At 40.5% G+C, this 19,295-nt stretch overlaps 1 protein-coding gene across 3 annotated transcripts in view; it reads left to right on the top strand.

The window, feature by feature from the left end:
* The first annotated feature begins 208 nt into the window (after window positions 1-208).
* Window positions 209-19,295, top strand: part of LOC124158048 (medium-chain acyl-CoA ligase ACSF2, mitochondrial) — a 59,127-nt gene continuing 40,040 nt past the window's right edge. The window contains exons 1-2 of one of the 3 annotated variants that reach the window (XM_046533211.1): window positions 209-374; window positions 2,124-2,231. In XM_046533211.1, coding sequence (XP_046389167.1) covers window positions 2,188-2,231 — 44 coding nt within the window. In that variant the 5' untranslated portion in view covers window positions 209-374; window positions 2,124-2,187. Of the gene's footprint in view, window positions 375-2,123; window positions 2,232-18,431; window positions 18,607-19,295 lie in introns of those variants that run through there. The other 2 variants (XM_046533213.1, XM_046533212.1) reach the window with 2 other exon arrangements.

The following is a 19,295-nucleotide window of genomic DNA, read 5'->3' as shown; positions in this document are numbered from 1 at the left end:
GGTAAGGAGCGAACCCTCAGGAGCGAATATTAGGGAGGGACCATAAAAATTAGCATCTATTTACAAATACGCGCCACATGCTATGGCTGATAATGCACAGTCGTTGCGGCCTCCAGAATGCGATGCAGATACCTCCGCCGAAGAAAGATAAGCTCTGGCGTGTAGCGCCCCAGCGGCTCGCAGAGGAAGTTTCAGAGAGCGCTGGTACCACAGCTTCCCCGGCTGCGCAACTCGTTTGACGGACGCCCAACCGCGCTGAGCCTCTGATGCAAGACGCACTGGAGTCGGGTCGGCGGCATTTCCCTCGGGGCAGACTGAGAGCAGCCATAGCTCGGAGGAAGGAAGCCCATCCGAGATTAGCCGACTCAAAACAGGTACGGACTGGTCATTGAATGGCCAATGAATGGCGATCGCTGAAGCGTTTCTTCCCACGGCGTGTATGTTGCTACTTTCACTCGGGATCCTCCCAACGTCTGAAGCCGTGTTCACACGATGCATTCATCCGTGCAAGTGCGTGGCCGGACAAATGCTGGGATGTATGCGCAAAAACAGAACGGGGGCTTTTTCCCGGGCATGCAGTCTTGAATTTGGGCAATTTTGTGTGTTCACGCGTTGCAATTCAGATGCTGAATGTGTTTACGAAACAAATGCCGGCCAATGTCATACTCGTGGCATTCAAGTATTCTTCCGATTAAGGTAGGCTCGCATGGAGTATTTACGAAGTATTTTGTCTGTCATCCCTCCCTTCGTGGGCTTCCCTCTTCAATTCAAAAATAGGCCTGCTGCCTTTCATCCTATCTAACATTCCTATGCTCTTCCCTCCTCTCCCTCGCTTACCTAATATCGTACCCTCTAACACCGAGTTCAACATCTCCTCCCCGATCAGAAGTGGCTCCATCGCGTCTCTTCCGAATCTCATCTAGATGTTGAAAAAATCGTCTTCCAAGTAAGATATCCTCTGAGGCTGTTTAACATTACTTGCCTTGGAAAAATATTTCCTTGCACAGAAAATCTATCAATGATCGTTTGACCATTTGGGATAGATAATACGGAGAACACTTCGCTGTGCAGTCACGTGAAAATAAATTCAAATGGGTATGCATCTGAGCCTCGAGATTTGAAGAAATTCATCGCGAATAAACAGCAAGGATTGATTCAAACTTCACGTTGTCACTCCAGAATACGGGGCTCTCAAGACAAAGGTTTTAGGGAAGCTGTTGTGGTTTGTTTCCACAGTAGACCACACTGTCCTGCGCAATAAAATAATGGACTATTCAACGCAAGCCAATACGAAAGATCGGCCGGATAACCGGAAAAATACGTTCCTATGAATGAACGTCAAATTTTGGGTCGCACTGCATGTTGTAATTCCAAAATTTCGGGTTCTAAAAGCATAGTTCCCAAGGGGCCGTTGCGGTTTGTATCGCGCGAATTATTATCAAACTTTGAGCACTCGTCTTACTCTATATCACAGGAATATGGTATGGAAAAACTGATATCACAGGAAAAAGTGAAAAACATTCGCCAACTAATTCCATAGATATTAATTGAAATATGAGGTTCTCTCATCGTGGGTTTATCGTCGAACCTGGTAGCATGACTGTGTACAAAGTCACTAGTTACATGCAGTACTTTTAATTTTATATTTAATCTCTTTTCTCAGCCTGATATTGGCATCTTCCTATTAAATCCAAAAATCGCCTGATGGCAAATAACCAGAAGAGTAATTTAATGCTACCTTAAACAATGTCTCACCTCCAGGAAATATCTCATAATTATGATAATTCCTTTAATTTTCTACAATATCAATAAAAGGACGTACAAACAAAGAAAAGAGTACGATTGATTGTTCGATCAATTTTAAATCTGTGTGTAATTTCACAACACGATCGACTTTTTTCGGGTTTTATCGGAGTTTATCAGGAAACCCCAGCGGATAATCATTCCCTAAGAAAAAGCGATCATCACGGATCACACAACGCCGGGGTTCACTGATAAATACATGGTAAGACCCAAAACATTTTACTCATCCTTTCTGTACAACTCCCATGTTCTTTATTTCGGGTGCTTACGGTCTCGCTGGTATTACCATTAGTGTTTCACGCTCCGCTGTGGTTTTACAGGGCTGCGACCTACACGCAATTGGAGACAGCATCGGATAAGGGAGATCCTTCGGCGCAAGTGAATATGGGAGTACTCAAATGGAGTCTGGGACTCGTACTGGTCCGAAGGTAAGAAGCGTCGATGATACGAAGGCCACATTTTAGGCAGTAGGCATCAAAAGCAAAAGCGCGGCCAAAAATAAAACACTACTTTTTTCCCTTTAATTATTCCTAAAAATAAAGTAACAACGTAACAAAAAAATAATTTCGATGACGTAAAAGATTACCAAGATAATATCGTCAGTCGTATTGGCGGTTTTCACGAAACAAAAGGAATAATTCTATGGTAATAATAACTGCAGATTAATAGGCCCAACTAAGTCAGGTGTCACCTCATGGAAGTATCTCATATTCATTGTATTGCCTCGCAATTTTCCATTACATTTTTATATGCAAGTACAAACAAAGGAAAATGTGCAATATTCTAAACGATCAATTAAAAAATTTGGATACGTGGACGTACTACAATGAATATAAGTAATACAACTTATGGTCTTCAATTTGCCGATTTATTCACACCCAGGGGCGTACTCAGTATCAAAATTATGGGGGGGGGGGGGCTGGTCGTTCAAGACGTAACATATTAGCACAGAAAAGTTTAATGAAACCAAAATTTTAAGAAAATTATGACAGCAATTTATTATTTTTATGATTATTTTTTTGAAAAAATAATTATTTTTATTTTAGCTCCGTATCTTACACTTATATCGTTTTTCTTAAAAAAATAATTTTCAAAACTTTCGTTTTGAACTAAATTTATTTTCGGTTCTGGGGGTGCAGCTGCCCTCCGCTTGGTAAGTCCATGTTCATACCAATGGCTAACGCATGGCTTAAGTACAGCGTTCAAATTAAGGAAGTCGGAATGATGATTACAATTTTAACGAAAAAAACGAGGAATTCACGAAATGTTCCCCTCTCCAAACACCCACGAATGATTCCCCGCGTCTAGCGATATTGTATGCTCAAAGGCGCGATTCGGAATGAGCGTTGGATTTGCGATATCGAGGGATTCAATCTGACGCGTATACGTACGAGCGATTATGTAACGGGCCAGAGGATCTCGCATCCGCTCCTCATTCTCATCCATCGTGATGAAACGGCGAATGCGATCGCAATGACTGAAAGGCGAATTGCACGCGAATGGCTCCATCAGTTGTGTGGGGAAGGGGGGGGGAGGAATTAGAGATTAAACAGCGGGGACGTGATGAAGGGGCGAGCTGGTGGAAGTAGTGTGACTAAGCCTTTCTCGGGTTTGCATCCGGGTGAGTGAGAGTTTAAATTGTGTTGGACCTCGAAGCGTCAGAAATAATGGACACACTCACCCGGATGGAATCCATAAAAACCCTTATTCAGTTTATTCACCAGGGAAAAATTCACCAGATCTTAGTGGAAGTAGACTTTGATTTTCTGGAATGAAGACCGCTTATTTCACTGTACAAACAAATCCCTGATTACAAGGAGTGCAAAGCTGAGCATCTATAACAATATATGTATAACTTATGTATATGTATAACTTATGAAGCCGAGGAATGGATATTATCAAATCAGGATCAAGAAACTCTTAGATAATTTCAAATAAAGATCATGCGGAGAATCTACGGCCAATTAGAGAAGGAGATACATGGAGAGTTAAAATGAGCAGGGAGATAAATACTAAAGGGGAAGGATGTAAGATCACTTTGGTTGGCATGATCGGGCCAGGTAGAAAGAATGGAAAATGACAGAATGCTCAAGCGAATACTTAATAGCAAAATGGAAGGGATGAGAAGAAAAGGTAGGCACGGAAGTGATGGCTGCAGATGTGGAAGATGATTTGAAGCGAATCGGAGTTACAAGTTAGAGGGAAAAAGGAAGCAGAAGAACTGAATGGATATGTACAATAATAGAGGAAGCCAATGCCCACACTGATAGGGTTTAATCAACTGAGTTTTCCCACAGTTTTAAGGTGTACACGAGCGGGAATCGAATACCGTAGCATCAGGCTTGCTTTTAATCAAACTGTCTTTTATTCTGATTTTTTAATTGTCCTCTTTCCCACATTGTACTTATAGTTCGCTCTCAGGTCTATTTCAATTAATTCTTCCCAAGAAGCGAATTCTCTTTGTCTCCTTTTATCAGGAATTCCCTCATCTTTTACACGGCTGTCAAAATCCTCCCTTTAATGGCGATATCAGGGGCGGCCTGGTTCCGCAGTGCGCCGTGCCGAAGATCACATCCCCATGGGAGGACAAATTTGGATGAGCATGTTTTTGTAATGAACAAAGGAAGTAAACAAGTAACATGTACATTTTTAATGACGCAATTTCATTACGCAACACCGTGGAAGCCTTCGCACCAAAATGCATTTTTTCAAATTCGAGATACACGCAAATGAAGAAAAAGGTCTGCTATGCACTTATGAAAATTTCAAGGTGATGACTTCAGTTTGAAATACGTCACCAAAAAAGAAAAATATGATGTGAGGAGAGGCAGTCCTCTCATGGGCAAGAATTGCTACAAAAAATACAAGATCAATATTAATCAATTGCTACAAAAAATATAATACAAATCTGCATCCACGACGTATCGCGCAAGCCATCACCAGGATGTGTGGTAGGAAGTGATTCCACACCAGCACTCATCCTAACCACTAATCCTAAGAAACCCTCTCGCTTGCCAGACACAGGCCAACCGCTCAAGACAACGACAGACCAGAAACGAGGAGAACACGAACATTTTACCATGCAAATAAACGTACCTACTAGTTTGTAATAGGAAAACGAAAAGTTAGCGTAGTAATTGATTCATGAACGAGTTATAGCTCGCCAAAAATGTCAGACTAATATGGGTGAATCCTTTTCGGGATTCTCACCGGGTTAATTTTTAAATAATAGCCAGCGTTTCAAGCTCTAACAGGGGGCTCACACTGGGTCGGAGCTAGAAACGTTGGCTATTGCGAATAAATTAACCCGTTGGGAATCCTGAGAAGAGTTTACCCACATTATTCGCCGGGAAAGGATCAAATCATTTTCCATGCTAATGGTTTGTATTCACGAACATGAGATCCAATTGTGCCGAATCGGAGTAGTTGTTATAGTTCGAGTCAATGTATCCTGGTGTTAAACAATTGTGGTCTCTTACTGCACACGGAAAAAACGACATCTTAAATCTTTCTGGTCTGCAGTTTATTTCCCTGATATTATCCATCTCATAGTTTCTGCAATAATAATGATAATCTCCCAAAAATGTTAAGCGTCAGGCAAAACCTATTCCACGTGAAATTTCGAAAAAAATATTTAATCCAAATTTTTCCCTTGGATCGGTTAGACATTCTGAAAACCTTATTAATTCAGTGACAGTGCTTTTTTATCTTGGCAATTTTTTACAAATCTTGCTGCTCGCCTATTTACTCTTCCTATATCCAAAACCATTCCTTTTTCATACGGGTCGCATACGATAGAGCCGTACTCATAATTGGTCTCACGAGAGAGTAATAATATCGTTCCTGTATCTTTTCATCGCATATTCCTAGAATTCTTTCGAAAAATCCTAATATTCGATTTCGATATGCAGGCGTACCAACAGCCGGCAATGAGTGCAAAGTATTTACTCCACCCCATTATTTGATAGTACATATATGGATCTTTCGCTGGCCTTGGGTCCCTATATCGCCAACAGCTGGGCAGCGCAGATACGACAAATGAAATCGCCTTCGGAGGGTCATTGAGCGAGCGATAGTCGGAGAACGATCTTCTGAAAGCGTAAACACACCCGCAGCAGCGCGTGGATCTTAGACCATTTAAGTAAGGCGTGGATGACAAACAAGAGAGCATCGCATCATTCGCCAAGAGTTAGAGAAGGCATGGGAGTACCCAACGGGGGGCAGGAGGGGGCAACTGTCCCCCCCCCCCCCCCAGAAGCAAAATTAAATTTAGCCCAAAGAAAGTTTTGAAAGTTTTTCTTTTAATCCAAAGTGATATTAGTATTAAAAAAATGTAAAATCTATCAAAGCGCTGTTATAATTTTTTTTTTCATTTTAGTTTCCATAACCTTTTCTGTGTTACAGCCTGAACGACCTCGGCTTCCCCCCCCCCCCCTCTAGTTTAGATCCTGGATACGCCCTTGAGAGAAGGGACTAGTAATATGTTTCATGTGCAACCAGACTTTAACGCTAACAGTGACAAGTACGTGCAAAAGGAGATAGTAAAACAAATTTCTCCCCGTCATCCATTGCATAAGACTCTGATGTGCCTAAGAGATATATCTCGCCTTCTTGCCCTTGCAAAATGTCGAAGCACCTACAGTTGAAGTGTTGTCTCTCGGCAACAACACGATCGGCATTAGTAATGAAATTAAGTGAAAATATATTCTTAGTTTAACTTATTTGCCATTTAAATATCTTATCCGTACTTGAATGAAAAAAAAATGCTTTCGATACCCGAAAAACGGAAGCCACACTTCGAAATCTATTTTGTCTCGTAATCCAAATTCAAAAAGATAACATATAAATGAGTCCAAATATAGGAAAAGAAGACTCTTAAAATTCAAATATCAGGGTAATTTTGTAATTATTTTAATAGCACTAAAAATGGTAGTTAAAAAGCATTGATCTTTTCATTGCTTAGAGTCTAATTCACTCTCGGAAAATTATCTTTCCTTTTGATTCCATCGTTTAGAGTTTTTTAATCAAAATATATCGATAAGTTCCCGAGCAGTGAGCAGGTATCTCTACTTTTTTTATAGGACAATGGTCATAAATAAATACTTTATTTATGACCATTGTATATATACTATATTTAGTTATTCCTAACCAAGCACAAATGTTTTCCGTTTTCTTTTGCCATTCTTGATGATTCCAGCGCGCCAATGTTCTTTGAAAGTTATATCTGTGATTGTTATGAAATCATGCTGTGAATCACCTTTTTAAATAAATAGCATCGCCATAAAATCACTAATTTTGGACATTATTGCACTATTATTTTAGAGAAGAAAATCATAGGGAACCCATGAAAGACAAATTTCCGAGATCAGTGTCGCCTGCGTCTCTAAACGTAATAGGCCACAGCTTAGAAAGTGTCATTTGAAAGCATTCAAGTTTCACTTCCCTTAGAGCTTGCTTAATTTATATTTAACTTAGAAGTTAAATATTTCAAGACATTTATTTTAACTTCCAATTGATTCCGGCAAAGGGCTTGACTCTGCTCTGTTTAAGAATATCTCTATGTCTATTTATCGAAAGACGAGACTGAAAAATGCAAAGAAACTAGTTTTCTTGTAAAACTATTTTAAAAGGCGAAACATATGTTTACTTCTACATAATATTACGAGAGATGGTTTGAGAAACCCTCCAATTTCTTTCTAAGTACCTATTTGAATGCGAATTACAAGAGATGCGTGTTCAAATCTCCCTTGAGTGATGACGCACTCTGAAATACGAGAAAGCGGCCTGCTTTGAAGTCAGCGAAGAGGTCTCAATGCCTTCCGAGTTTGAAAACTGTCAAGAGATGGTGCGCGTTTCGCAACTTGAACTCGCAATGAAATATAGCACGGATCACAAATGACATAACGCATGCGAGGCGCTTCGAGTGCCTAACACGTGCCATGAATTGTTTGCATTTAACCGAGGGCGATTCCATTTTCTTATGTACGTATTCATATCTTAGACATTGAGAGAAGGAGACTGCTTGCTCAGAGAAGGCGCCGGCCCGTGTCCCGGGGAACCTAGATTTATGTCGCCATTTTGGATGCATTTGAACCCGTTTTCAAATATGTCCCCAGCGCCACGATGAGAGCACAGCGATCCATTGATTCTCAATATCTGCGGCAGAGTATTTGCACTTCAACTGCAATTGAAAAGTTGTATACTTGAAACCATAGGCTGATCTAGGAGGGGGGAGGGGGGCACGTGCCCCCCCAGACCCTTGAAAAATATGCAGCATTATTAATACGCATCAATTATCATTGCGTTCGTTTTGTATTACGAGGTATCCTTGTGCCCCCAGACCCCTAGAAAGAAATCCTGGATCCGCCTCTGTTTGAAAGAGCGCATTATCACGAAAAAGAATCCTGTTAACTTCCCTACATGTGTTGGCAGAACAATTTTCAATTCATTGCTGATTGTGATTGACGCTGAAACTCAATGAGAGCCACATTTTTATATCCATCGCCTCCCTCTCGAGCTGTTAGTGGCTTAACATCGGAATACACCCGAACTGAGATTGGTCGATCACGTCACCGACTTTTGCCGTACGGGTCACCTCGTGTCAGCGGCTCCTCAACCTCGCGCGCATGGTAACGCGGTCATCATCACCACTTGTCAACAATCCTACGATTAATACCGGGACGAGCCACGGTGATAACTTCACGGAGTCACCCGCAATGCACAAATAGGTCAGTTTCCTTCATCAAAGAAAACGAAATGCATTGATTGCGATTCCTTACCCACCATTAGTGTATTCATAATGTACAAATTATTTGGTTTTAGAAATCCCAGTTTATACGAATGGCAACGGTCAATTTTAACCTCATTTGAAAAAGGCCCGATTGGCTCCAATGCGATTCCGTTCCACGTGACGTCACAGGGACCTAGATTCTAAACGAGTATATAGGAGTTTTACATCGTCTGAGATTAGAAATGCATGCATGAGTCGCAGATCTCAGGGAATCACGATCTTAATAATTACTTATTAAAACTGGCTAAGGTCGGAAAGTTTTCTTCGTTTTATAAGGTATTAATAATCCTTATTTAAGCCAAGCGCTACCTGCTAGCAGGGTACTCTGCTACCTGCTAGCATCCTGCATCGTATCAGCGCTCAAGCCTCGCCCCAAGGTCACCTCACAGGGCGGCAGCGGGAACCAGAAATACGTCACATGGAGAGATTTCCCGGATTTTATTCGAGGTATTACTTTTCCGTTTTCGCAATCACTTTGTCCATCGACGATTGTCGATCACTGTGGCCACGAACGTCGTCGCGCACGCAGTACAGCAAAGTGAGAATCGGACGAAATTCCAGCTGAGGAGATATTACTAGCGTCTGCAAAAAGGACCTAAAAAATGGGCTCTTTCACAGGAAATCGTATTTCATAGGAAGAATACACGATAGATGGAAAGGAAGGATTAGCTACGACGAAAGCAATTTTCCCATTCATTTATTCCATCGTAATTTGAAATGAGACAACGCGGAGATTGCTACTCACTTCTGGTGAGTTGGTGACTTCATCAGAGTTTCGGTTCATTTATTCTTTCGAGGTGAACAGTTCATTGAGAAGATGAAAAGCACCAAAGAAGAGTGTAGACAACAATGAAGCACGGGAGGCCGAAGGTCAGGGAGGAGCTGAAAAGAGGAAGTCCGCTGGGCATGAGCTCGTGACGTCATCAACGTACCAGAGAAAAAGAAAAAAGTGCGAATTTTTCTTTCATTTTTTACTCCGTGGCAATCGATAATAAAAAATGATGAATGGTCCCATTGTTTGCGAATAATAATAGGACTCGCGTAAATACCAATGGTGGGGCGATTACTATTTTCTTTTCGATTATGATCTTTTTCCTATTAAGATACCTGAAGGTACTGAAGTAATTTCTTTATACAAACCTCGGTCCACAAAACAAATCTCTATGAGTAAAAAAATCTGCTCGCAAATAAATTTCTTTCCATATGCATTAATAACTGTGAGGAAAAAGTTTTCCTGGAATTATTATACTTTTTTACATTCTTAAAAACAGAAAGATGCATGATTTTTCATTCATAGAACTTGTCATTTTATGGATTCATTCACCGTAAGGACAGTAATAAACACGAATTATTAACCATGAATATTCATAATTCGTTAAAATAAAAAATTATTGCCTAAGAAAACTTGCCTGTTTTTTTCAAGGAAATTGAGAAATGCTCGCGGTAACTAATAAAGGCACTGTCAACGAAAGATATCGTCCAAATCGCTAAAAATATCGCATAGTATTGTAATTAAAGATATATTTTTATTAAAAACACGTTTTATCAACGAATAACGGCCTGCGGCCCCTTAAATTATTGAAAATTTCAAATGTGTTTCATGAAAAAGATAGATTACATTCGCTTTCGCCAAGACAAAATTTATGTAACTTTCTCATTAAAAATATTTAACATTTTCAATAATTGAAGCCGTTATTTTCCTTCTTTTTAATAAAATATTTGTGGTATTTTTTATTTAATAACATTATTTTAGATTTTTTAGTATATTTAGAATGGAAAAACGGCTACATAAGAAAAAATAGCCACCCGAGAGGGTAGATCGGGGCTCCCCTATTTACGGGTTGCCGACTCTTGCAACTGCTCTCTGTGACTGTCGTAAATATACATACATTCGAGTTCTGAAGATACTTCATTACACCTGTAATGATCTCAGCATCTCCATTCGAGGCCATTTTTGGGACTGATCTCCATGCAATAGCGTGAGAGCATTGCATTTTCATCCTTTTCTGAGCTATCTTGAATATTTAAGCGCTCCAGCGGTAATTACGTTAAACGATTTCCCACATCACTCTGAAAGATAGAAATTCTTCACTGCTCAAACACCTGAAGCTTCGCGCAGAGTTTCTGAGTCTCTAGTGACTCCCAACCACTCCCAACCTAATCCGTGCGTAAGCATGCGTGTAAGAATTCAGGACTGACTCCCATATTGACACAGAAGATAAGCGATCTCGATTTCCAGACACACCAAAGCTCGATAAATTGAGGAAGTCTGGAAGGCACAAAGAACTTTGACACTCAAAACTGGTGACCTTAGTCGAGATATCTTATCGTGGACGGGCAGTGGGACCCCGAATCAGCTGAAGACTCGTAAGCAAATGGGTCGAACGAAAAGAAATGAAAAAGATAGTCAGATGCAATGCCGAGGGTGGAAAACGCCCATTAAGCACGACTCTGGACAGATTTAGATACACTTCTGTTACAAGATAACTAGATGGAAATAAATTTACTGGCAATGTAATCGTTTACCATGACCTGAAATCACATTGATTCGTGCGAACAATTCGATATATGGATGGAAAAGGCAAATAGCTCCGCAGTGAATGGTACGTTAAAATTCCACCAGATTAATCCTGAATCAACTTCCCTCTCAGACCTTTGTTATTCCTTTAGAAATGAGAGCCACGAGTTAGCTTGGAAAATTGAAATCATTGCATAAACTTAGTTTTCGCCGATCACACAGTGATGCAAGACGTGAATCACTCGTATCTACGGACACGAAAATTCAAATCTCCCGCAAATAAAACATAACGTGGTTACAATTTTGGCCTCAACCATCCAACACGGCTCGGTCACAATTCGCCTCTTGTGAAAACGACCTCTGAGACTGATTGAGAAGAAGTGATTGAGAGAAGATTGAGAGTGTAAGAAATGAGAATTGTTTTAATCTGTTTGCATAATCTCATTTATACTACGCCATTATTCAAGTATGTTGTTAATTTCCCAACCACTTTTGTGCTATTTTTCTTTAAGTTACCATTTTATAAGAATGCATTTTTACTATGTGATATTAAATTGTATCCCTCTAAAAAGAAACTATTGATTTGATGGAAAACTCTCCAAAAAGGTGTGAATAAGACGAAAAAACAGACATATATATGAGGGCATTACATGCAATACACTTCGGATTGTATTTATGGACCCCACCTACTGTAAAGTTATTCTTCTTTTGAGCTCACATGTCCTACAGATCGAATTAGTGAAGACATAATTTCGCTAGAATTCACAGATTAGTTCGATTTTATTCACAAATAAATTGATGGATAGCGGGATGCTTATCAATCGCGTTCACTGATCGTGTGACAACGGTTTGCTGCTCGCTATAATCCGCGCACCGCACCAGTCGAAGCCATCCTCACTCCAGTGGCGGATACAGATGGGGGGCGCAGGGGGCGCGCGCCCCCCCCTTGCGGATCCGCCTGTATTGCCGAACATTGCAAAACCACAATTGCAACTTTTTCATATCATAAGGTGGCATTATCTTTTACATGTTTACAATCATTTTAAATAAAATTTTCTTATACTTTGGCTGTGACTTGACTGTGATCTTTTATTACGATAAAAGTAAAGACAACTCAAGATATGTTGCGCCCCCCCCTTGAGTTTTTTCTGTATCCGTCCTTGCCTCACTCCAACATTGAACATTAGTCTGGGCCCTCCAAAACACGGCTGATTTACGTAAGTGCACGTATTTGACACTGAAAAATGCGCAGAATTTGATTGTAAGGACTTTGAGCTGCAAAAACTGTCGTCCTCCTTCCTGAGTGTCCACCTTTCAGAACCGTAAAATTTCAAAAAAATCAAAATCTTTACTTCACCTTTTAGTTTTTTTAACTCATAAATAGGGGTCTTACTGTTAGATAAATTACTTTTCTTACTTTCAGGTTTATCTCAAACCTGAGCATTACAGCAGTTCTTAGTTGATATCCTCCGTCACAGAATAGAAACCTAACGGAGTGACCAATCTGATTCCGTCAGGTTTCTTTTCTGTGCCTCCGTATCATTGTGAAAGAAATGTTCTAAACTGCTGTAAACCTGGCTGTGGCTCCCGAGCCTCAAGCAGCTTCCAGACTTAAGAGTGAAAAGGCTGTCTAACGATCTCAAATCGCTCGTAGTATTTTTTGACGAATCGTGTCGATGTTTCCTTTGCATTTTATTTAATTTTCAGAATAAATCCTCCTTCGCCTGATCCAATATCCATAATAAGGTGTGGCCTGACAAACACGCAACATCTCCTCTCCATCATTTTGCCACCCGAAATCCTTCCTACTACACGCTGGACGCCTAGAAACTCCTTTCGCGTTTCCCACGATACGTTTGAGGTAGATAATTGTAACTCGCAGGTATCTCAACTCTATATTATCTCCACCACCAACGTATTCATACCACGCATTTATGAGTAATAACAGAGACGAAGCCTTATCAGCTAGGGAAGGGGGGGTTAACTTGTAGCAGGTGAGCAGACGAGTTCACGTGTCTCTAAGAGAGACCACGTATTATAAATCCGCGACCTTTCTAGGATAAATATCACGTACAAGTATAACTGCTCTCTGGAGGTCTAATTTCTGCTCGCTTCGAGGCGTTCCAATGAAGACAACGGCGATTAATTGACCTCATTAGCCCACACTCATCAGCATTTACTTCCTCACCTTGCCCCCGATTAGCAAGCCGCGTCAAACTCTATTTCCGGAAATTCCTGTTTATTTTAGACGATCTTTTAAATATAAGCCTAGAAGAAAATACAAACTTACGGAAGTTCTTCATGAGATAAATTAAAACTCAATAGAGTGGCATTAAATAGAAGAAGTACATACATCACACACAAAGTATGAGGCGAAACCAGACAGAAACTATATGGGATACCGGAAACTGCCGTATAAGGAAGTCGCAATCCAATAGTAATTATTTTCAAATTACCATGCATTTAAAACTCAAGGTACTGAATGAGATGAGATAGGAAGAAAACAGTGCCCAATATCAACATGGAAGGAGAGAGAGAGAGCAAGTGGGATCAAGAGCGGTGCGTGCCGCGGCATGACGTGAACATTAACAAAAACTGTGATATGAGGGACATGGCATTCGCATATGTTATCGCGATGAAATTCCTGAAGAAGGAGACTTCCAAGGTGGTTGTAGCGCTTAATTGACCATTTATGTATTTTTGTAATACTTCACACAAGTGTATCTTTTGTGATATTCCAGGATAACAGCGAGAAATTTACATTTCATCGAGTCGGTTACATAGATATTATATGCATTTTTTTACCATCCTGCCTGTACTTATCTTATAACGCAATCTTACAACGTTTTGAAAATACCTAATAAACAATGCGTAGGGGAGACCGGGGCATGTTGGCCCGATTTTTTTACATTTTTGAATATTTTTTATTTATGCATAGTTAACTTTATGAAATTATTGTTAAATTATAGAACAGTCTTTCTAAATATGGATGACAATAATTGAACTTGAATATATGAGTTATATATTTTTAAAAATTAATAAATACTGAGCATATGACAGGTGGGCCAATCTGCCCCTACATCGGGGTAAGTTGGCCCAGCGGCTGGGGCACGTTGGCCCATGTATTTTTTTATAAGCTGAACTAGTATGATTTTAGGAAATCAAAATAAAACTAATAGCTATCAAGAAATATATTTCAATATATGTAACCATTTTACTAAAACAACGGGTAAGCTTTAAATTATTAGGATTTCTGGCGTGCTAATACAAACCAGTTGACTTTTGTGACTGTCCAGATACAAATGATCATCACAATTATTGCTCTTGTGAAATAGTACGCGGATTTCATTGTTCACACATGTCTAATGAGCACAACGCTTGCAATTTGTGCACTAAATACGTTGTGCTCCAGGCTCACCGTCGAAAAAGGCACACTTTAGGCACATTGAATAAGTTCATCTTCCTATATCGGACGCGCGTATTTTATTTTTTTGCTCCTGTTGAAATGCGTTACATTGTGATACTATGTTACGTTCAAATAGAAGTCTGTCTTCACCACTGCGCTTATATATTAGTAGCCTCTGAGAATTTAATTGAGTCTTTGTGTCTAATCAGTTCAGACGCAACCCAATGCTCCCAAAGACGACTAATCGCAGACCCAGCGGAACCTCTGGAGTTGACTATTGATGCAAGCTTACCCTCAAATGTAATAGAAAATAATCCATGTAAGTGGGAAAGGGGTAATCAAGCTTTCGTGCTCAATTTGTAATCCGATTCTTCCTACTGAAGAGGCAATAAAATGCTTTAGTCCACCCGACTTTTTTTCATTTTTCTCTTTAGAACTGCTTAAGCACATTTGCATAAACAGTGACGTATATGCTAACCAGAAAAAAGTAAATATAGCTTTGGAGAATGAGGAGCGTATGACATGCTGATGTCAGTCAATATGACTAGTAATGCTAATGTCATGCTACGATAAATACGCTAATAAACGTATGTGTTGGCCCAAAAAGGTAACAAACCTTAACAAAAGGTACATGCCCACACTCTTGTCGGCAAGCATGCATTGTAACCGATTGGAAACAATACAAGTCATTTATACCTAAATGACAGCTCATTTAATGGTGGAAGTGACCGTCTTTTCAAAATTAGGCCATTTTTGACGAAGGAATGCATAGGACGGAGCATGTTGGCCCGGGTGGCCAACGTGCCCCGTCGTCGCTGGGCCAACCTGCCCCATCACTATGTTTACAATAGAATCTATTCGTTACAAAACTCACTGAAGCAATTTAGATTGTATGCCACACAGAAGTTATCCTTAAACTATGAGCTTTAATTATGGTACTCAACTATTGGGCCCAAATTGATCAAAACTTAAATAACGCACATTTAACCTGGGAGTAGAATTTTACTGAAACACGCTCAAATACTATTAATCGCAACAACTTGTCAAAAACTGCTCCGCCAGTCATAATGGTGTTGTGGAGAAAGGGGAAGTGTGTCACCAACCTTCTGATAGATTTCTAGCACGATTCAGTGTCTATTGTATGAATTAACTCGACTGGGCCATCCTGCCCCTATGGCCAACGTGCCCCGGTCTCCCCTAAAATTGCAAAAATAAAAATGCGAAAGGATCTCAAGAAAACCAAAGAACTTTACTCCAGAAGTGTTTCGAAAAAAGTAGGTTTTCTTATCATGTGCCACGGCCAGTTATTATAAAATTATTTTACCAACTACTGTAGATTTTTATGGAGAATTTTGCAGATTGCGCCAGCCTGTCTCCCAACTTCCCTCCTCAATTTTTAGTAAGGCCTACTCTCTTCAAGTATATAGTATTATCTAAAAACCCTATTCTCTGCCGTCCCCTCCCTGGCTTACCCAACATCCTTCTCTCCAACGCTGTTTTCTGCATCCCCTCACGCGCTCGGCATTTGCTCCAAACCTTCTGCCTCCTCCGTCCCTCCTAGACGATTCCTCTCCTCGCTCAACCACTGCCCCCCCACCGTCCACTTCAAACACTATTCTCCTCCACACTCACATCTAGCATGCCTCCTATCAGCGTTTCTTTCCTTGAAGCGCTTCACTCCAGATTACACTCTTCACTCACCTATTTGTAAGTTAAAAAGTAAAAGAAAAAAAATGTAAGAAAATAAAAACACCTATATGTAACTGAGGGCATGTTGGGGAATAAATATCCGTCCATTGATGCGCACTACTGATGGCTCATTTCAAGGTATCGTATCATAGTAGAAGAAGTGGTAGAGTCTAGAATCGCAACGACTAATTTAATGAATATGTGAAGTAAATTATCGTTTATATTTTTTAAATAATCACTTGGTTGAGGAGGGATTATGGAAAAGGCAGCGAGAAAACTCAATAAAATAGTTTACGAAGTCCGCATTACAGCTCTGGAGGGTTTATAAAAACATAAAGCGTACCGCACGCCATATATCATTCTTCTCAGCAGACTGCTGCACGTATTATATTGAAATTTATTTGAGTTGATACTGTTTGTCTTGATGCTGTGTCTGATACTTACTTTAACTATGACTATTACACGTCGATATGCCTTCTTTGATTATCGATTGGAGTTTTGGAGAAAAACAGGAGAAAAAACATAGGAAAAGCGCTGAAACAAATGAATACGACACTTCGCACTCAAGAAGTTTCACTTAGTTCTACAGGTTTACCCATGGTCCTGATATGTATTTAAGGAGCATGGTCTCTCCATGAACGTAGAGCGCCGAAGGAGAAAAGGCACCGTAATCTCACGCTTTGTGCTTCCTGCGGTTAATTTTGAGCAGTTTTTTTTTTACTGCTAGCCTTCCTATAAAAGCTCTCCGTCTCCTCGGGCCCCGGCTAACTTAAATGCTTCACTAAAACATAAGTGATATGAATTTAACTAATGCATAACAATGGGCTATCGGAAACAAAACGATCTATCTGAATTTTAAGCGTGCGAAATTGGTTTCTGGCAAAACCTGGCACACTTTGTTCTGATAAATCATATTTCTTCATTCCCAGTAAGAGCGTAAAAAACTAATAGGTAGAGAAACATATACTCACAAATTTTCAGCACTCAATTGGAATGAAAGTGGTCTTATATCTCAAATTCAGAATCATAATTCATTATAATTATCACTGCCAGCCAATGAAATTTGTCAGAGTATATATCATAGATAATGAGTGATTTTTCCAGCTAACATTATGATTTTCTGTCAAATGCGAGGAGGAAGAGATCTATTGAGGGAATAAGAAACTTCATTATTTATTCATCTGAAGAGAAAATCCCTTCCCTTCGTCTTGGTGGAAAGCTCTTTTAAAACACTAGAAATGGAACGGCAGCACCGACCCCAACATGCTTAGCATGTGGGCCATCGGCGGGAGGGCCATGGACATCGATGGCCGCCAAGAACGAACTCTGCGTTATTAAAATCGTCTCCATGGAATAAATAAAAAATGAGCCGACTTTCATGTCATAAATGGCGCAGTAAAGCACAGAGGCAGGGAAAACATGCATTCGTTTTTTTATATTCAAAAAACACAATGTAATAACGACACTGAGTAACGATGTAAGGTATAATAGATATATGATAAAGATGAACTTCTGCTGGTGATAGGTCCTCAGGTTAAGTGGGTTATTACCTCCAGTCAGCTGGCGAGAAGTGAAGATTGGTCAATTAAAGATGAGCGTTTTTGTCTTGTTTCCCCTTTACCCTCTATGAATTCAATTGACGCGAGCAAAAAACACCGAAAATGGATACCGAAAGACGTAATGCCAAGCACTTTGAAAGAACCATCCAAATTAAACTCCGAAGTAAAGCATGATCCCATAAAAAATGCAAAAGAGTGAGGAATCGACGACGACAGAATAAGATTGCGTAGCCGCTGAGTTCCTGAAAATAAAACAAGAGATGACGTCGGTTTTTCCTGAGATTTCCATTGTCCCATTATTGCATAACGAGTTCATTTCTAATTAACAATAATCTTAAGGTGTGCGAGTCAACTTTGAATATTTCGTCACCTCTGCTGACGTTTATTTCTTTCGCTTTTTCTGCTCCATCTGGCGGATGGCAATTCGGCCCGTTCTCTTAATTTCGGCGACAGCCCTGCCCCGCCCCCCTTTATGCAATTCGTCGTCCACAAGAGAGCGACTCAATGCGTGCGTCTGTCAGTGAGAGGAGTCGACCTCCGCACTTTGCGCGACCCTTGGGGGCCCTCCGATCCAATGCGCACGCACCTCGCGAACGTACTTCCCAAGCACACACGGCGACAGGAAGCTGCTATATAAACGCAGAGGTGTCCTTTGGCCGTGTCAACTCTCTCTTCACGCAAAACCTCCGACAGTCACTCGCTGAGTGCGCGCCCGTGCCTGACGCCACACCTGACTTGACCTGACATCCTGATCGTCCGGAGGACGCTGGACTCCGCCACACGCTCACCGCCACCAGATACGGGTTCTCCCGAACTGTCTCGACGATCCGCCCGAAAACATGTAAGACCATCACCATAAGCAGCCAATCACGTAGCCAAAGGCTCCTCGATAGGAAAGCAACTATCGATAGTTTAAGTATTGGAAGGGCTTAGACTACAGTGCTCCAACATTCGTCGTTCATTGAAAAAACAACGCGCGCAAAAACAGGTAAATTGATGAAAAAAAAGCGGAAATTGTATCGATAATGAATTAGCGTCAGACTTCACAGTCGTACGTACCTATTCCAGCGTTTCTCCTCCGAAGCGAACGGAGAATATTGCAAGAAGACATGGCTAGACGAAGAATAACGAGAATATTGGCGGTGGAATGGGTAAATAAGCTCCGGTAAAATCATCAATACCGCCAAGGAAAAATTAAACATAATTTCATGGACTGAGTGTACCTTAGTTTCCGGTTAGTTCTTAGAAGGGTGACAGATGACGACCTGTACGCATCCATACGTTTTTTTATAAACACCCCACATATGTGAGGCTAGTATTACGCGAGGTTTTCTATTTGATTTTCGCTAGTTTAATCTATATATCGGTCAAAAGATACGGGAGGTATTTGTCAGTTCATCTCGCCTTCTTAAGGAAAAAAAAGCACCGAATAACGAATGCATGGATATCAGAGTGCCCGGAATCGATCATTTACCTTCTGCACCTTCTGGACACTAGAATACTTGTGCTTGATTACGTTTGTCTCAATTA

This window comes from Ischnura elegans, chromosome 4 (assembly GCF_921293095.1).
Source record: "Ischnura elegans chromosome 4, ioIscEleg1.1, whole genome shotgun sequence".
Lineage (NCBI taxonomy): Eukaryota > Metazoa > Arthropoda > Insecta > Odonata > Coenagrionidae > Ischnura > Ischnura elegans.
Note: the sequence above shows the minus strand (reverse complement) of the source record. Positions and strands in the feature narration are given on the sequence as shown.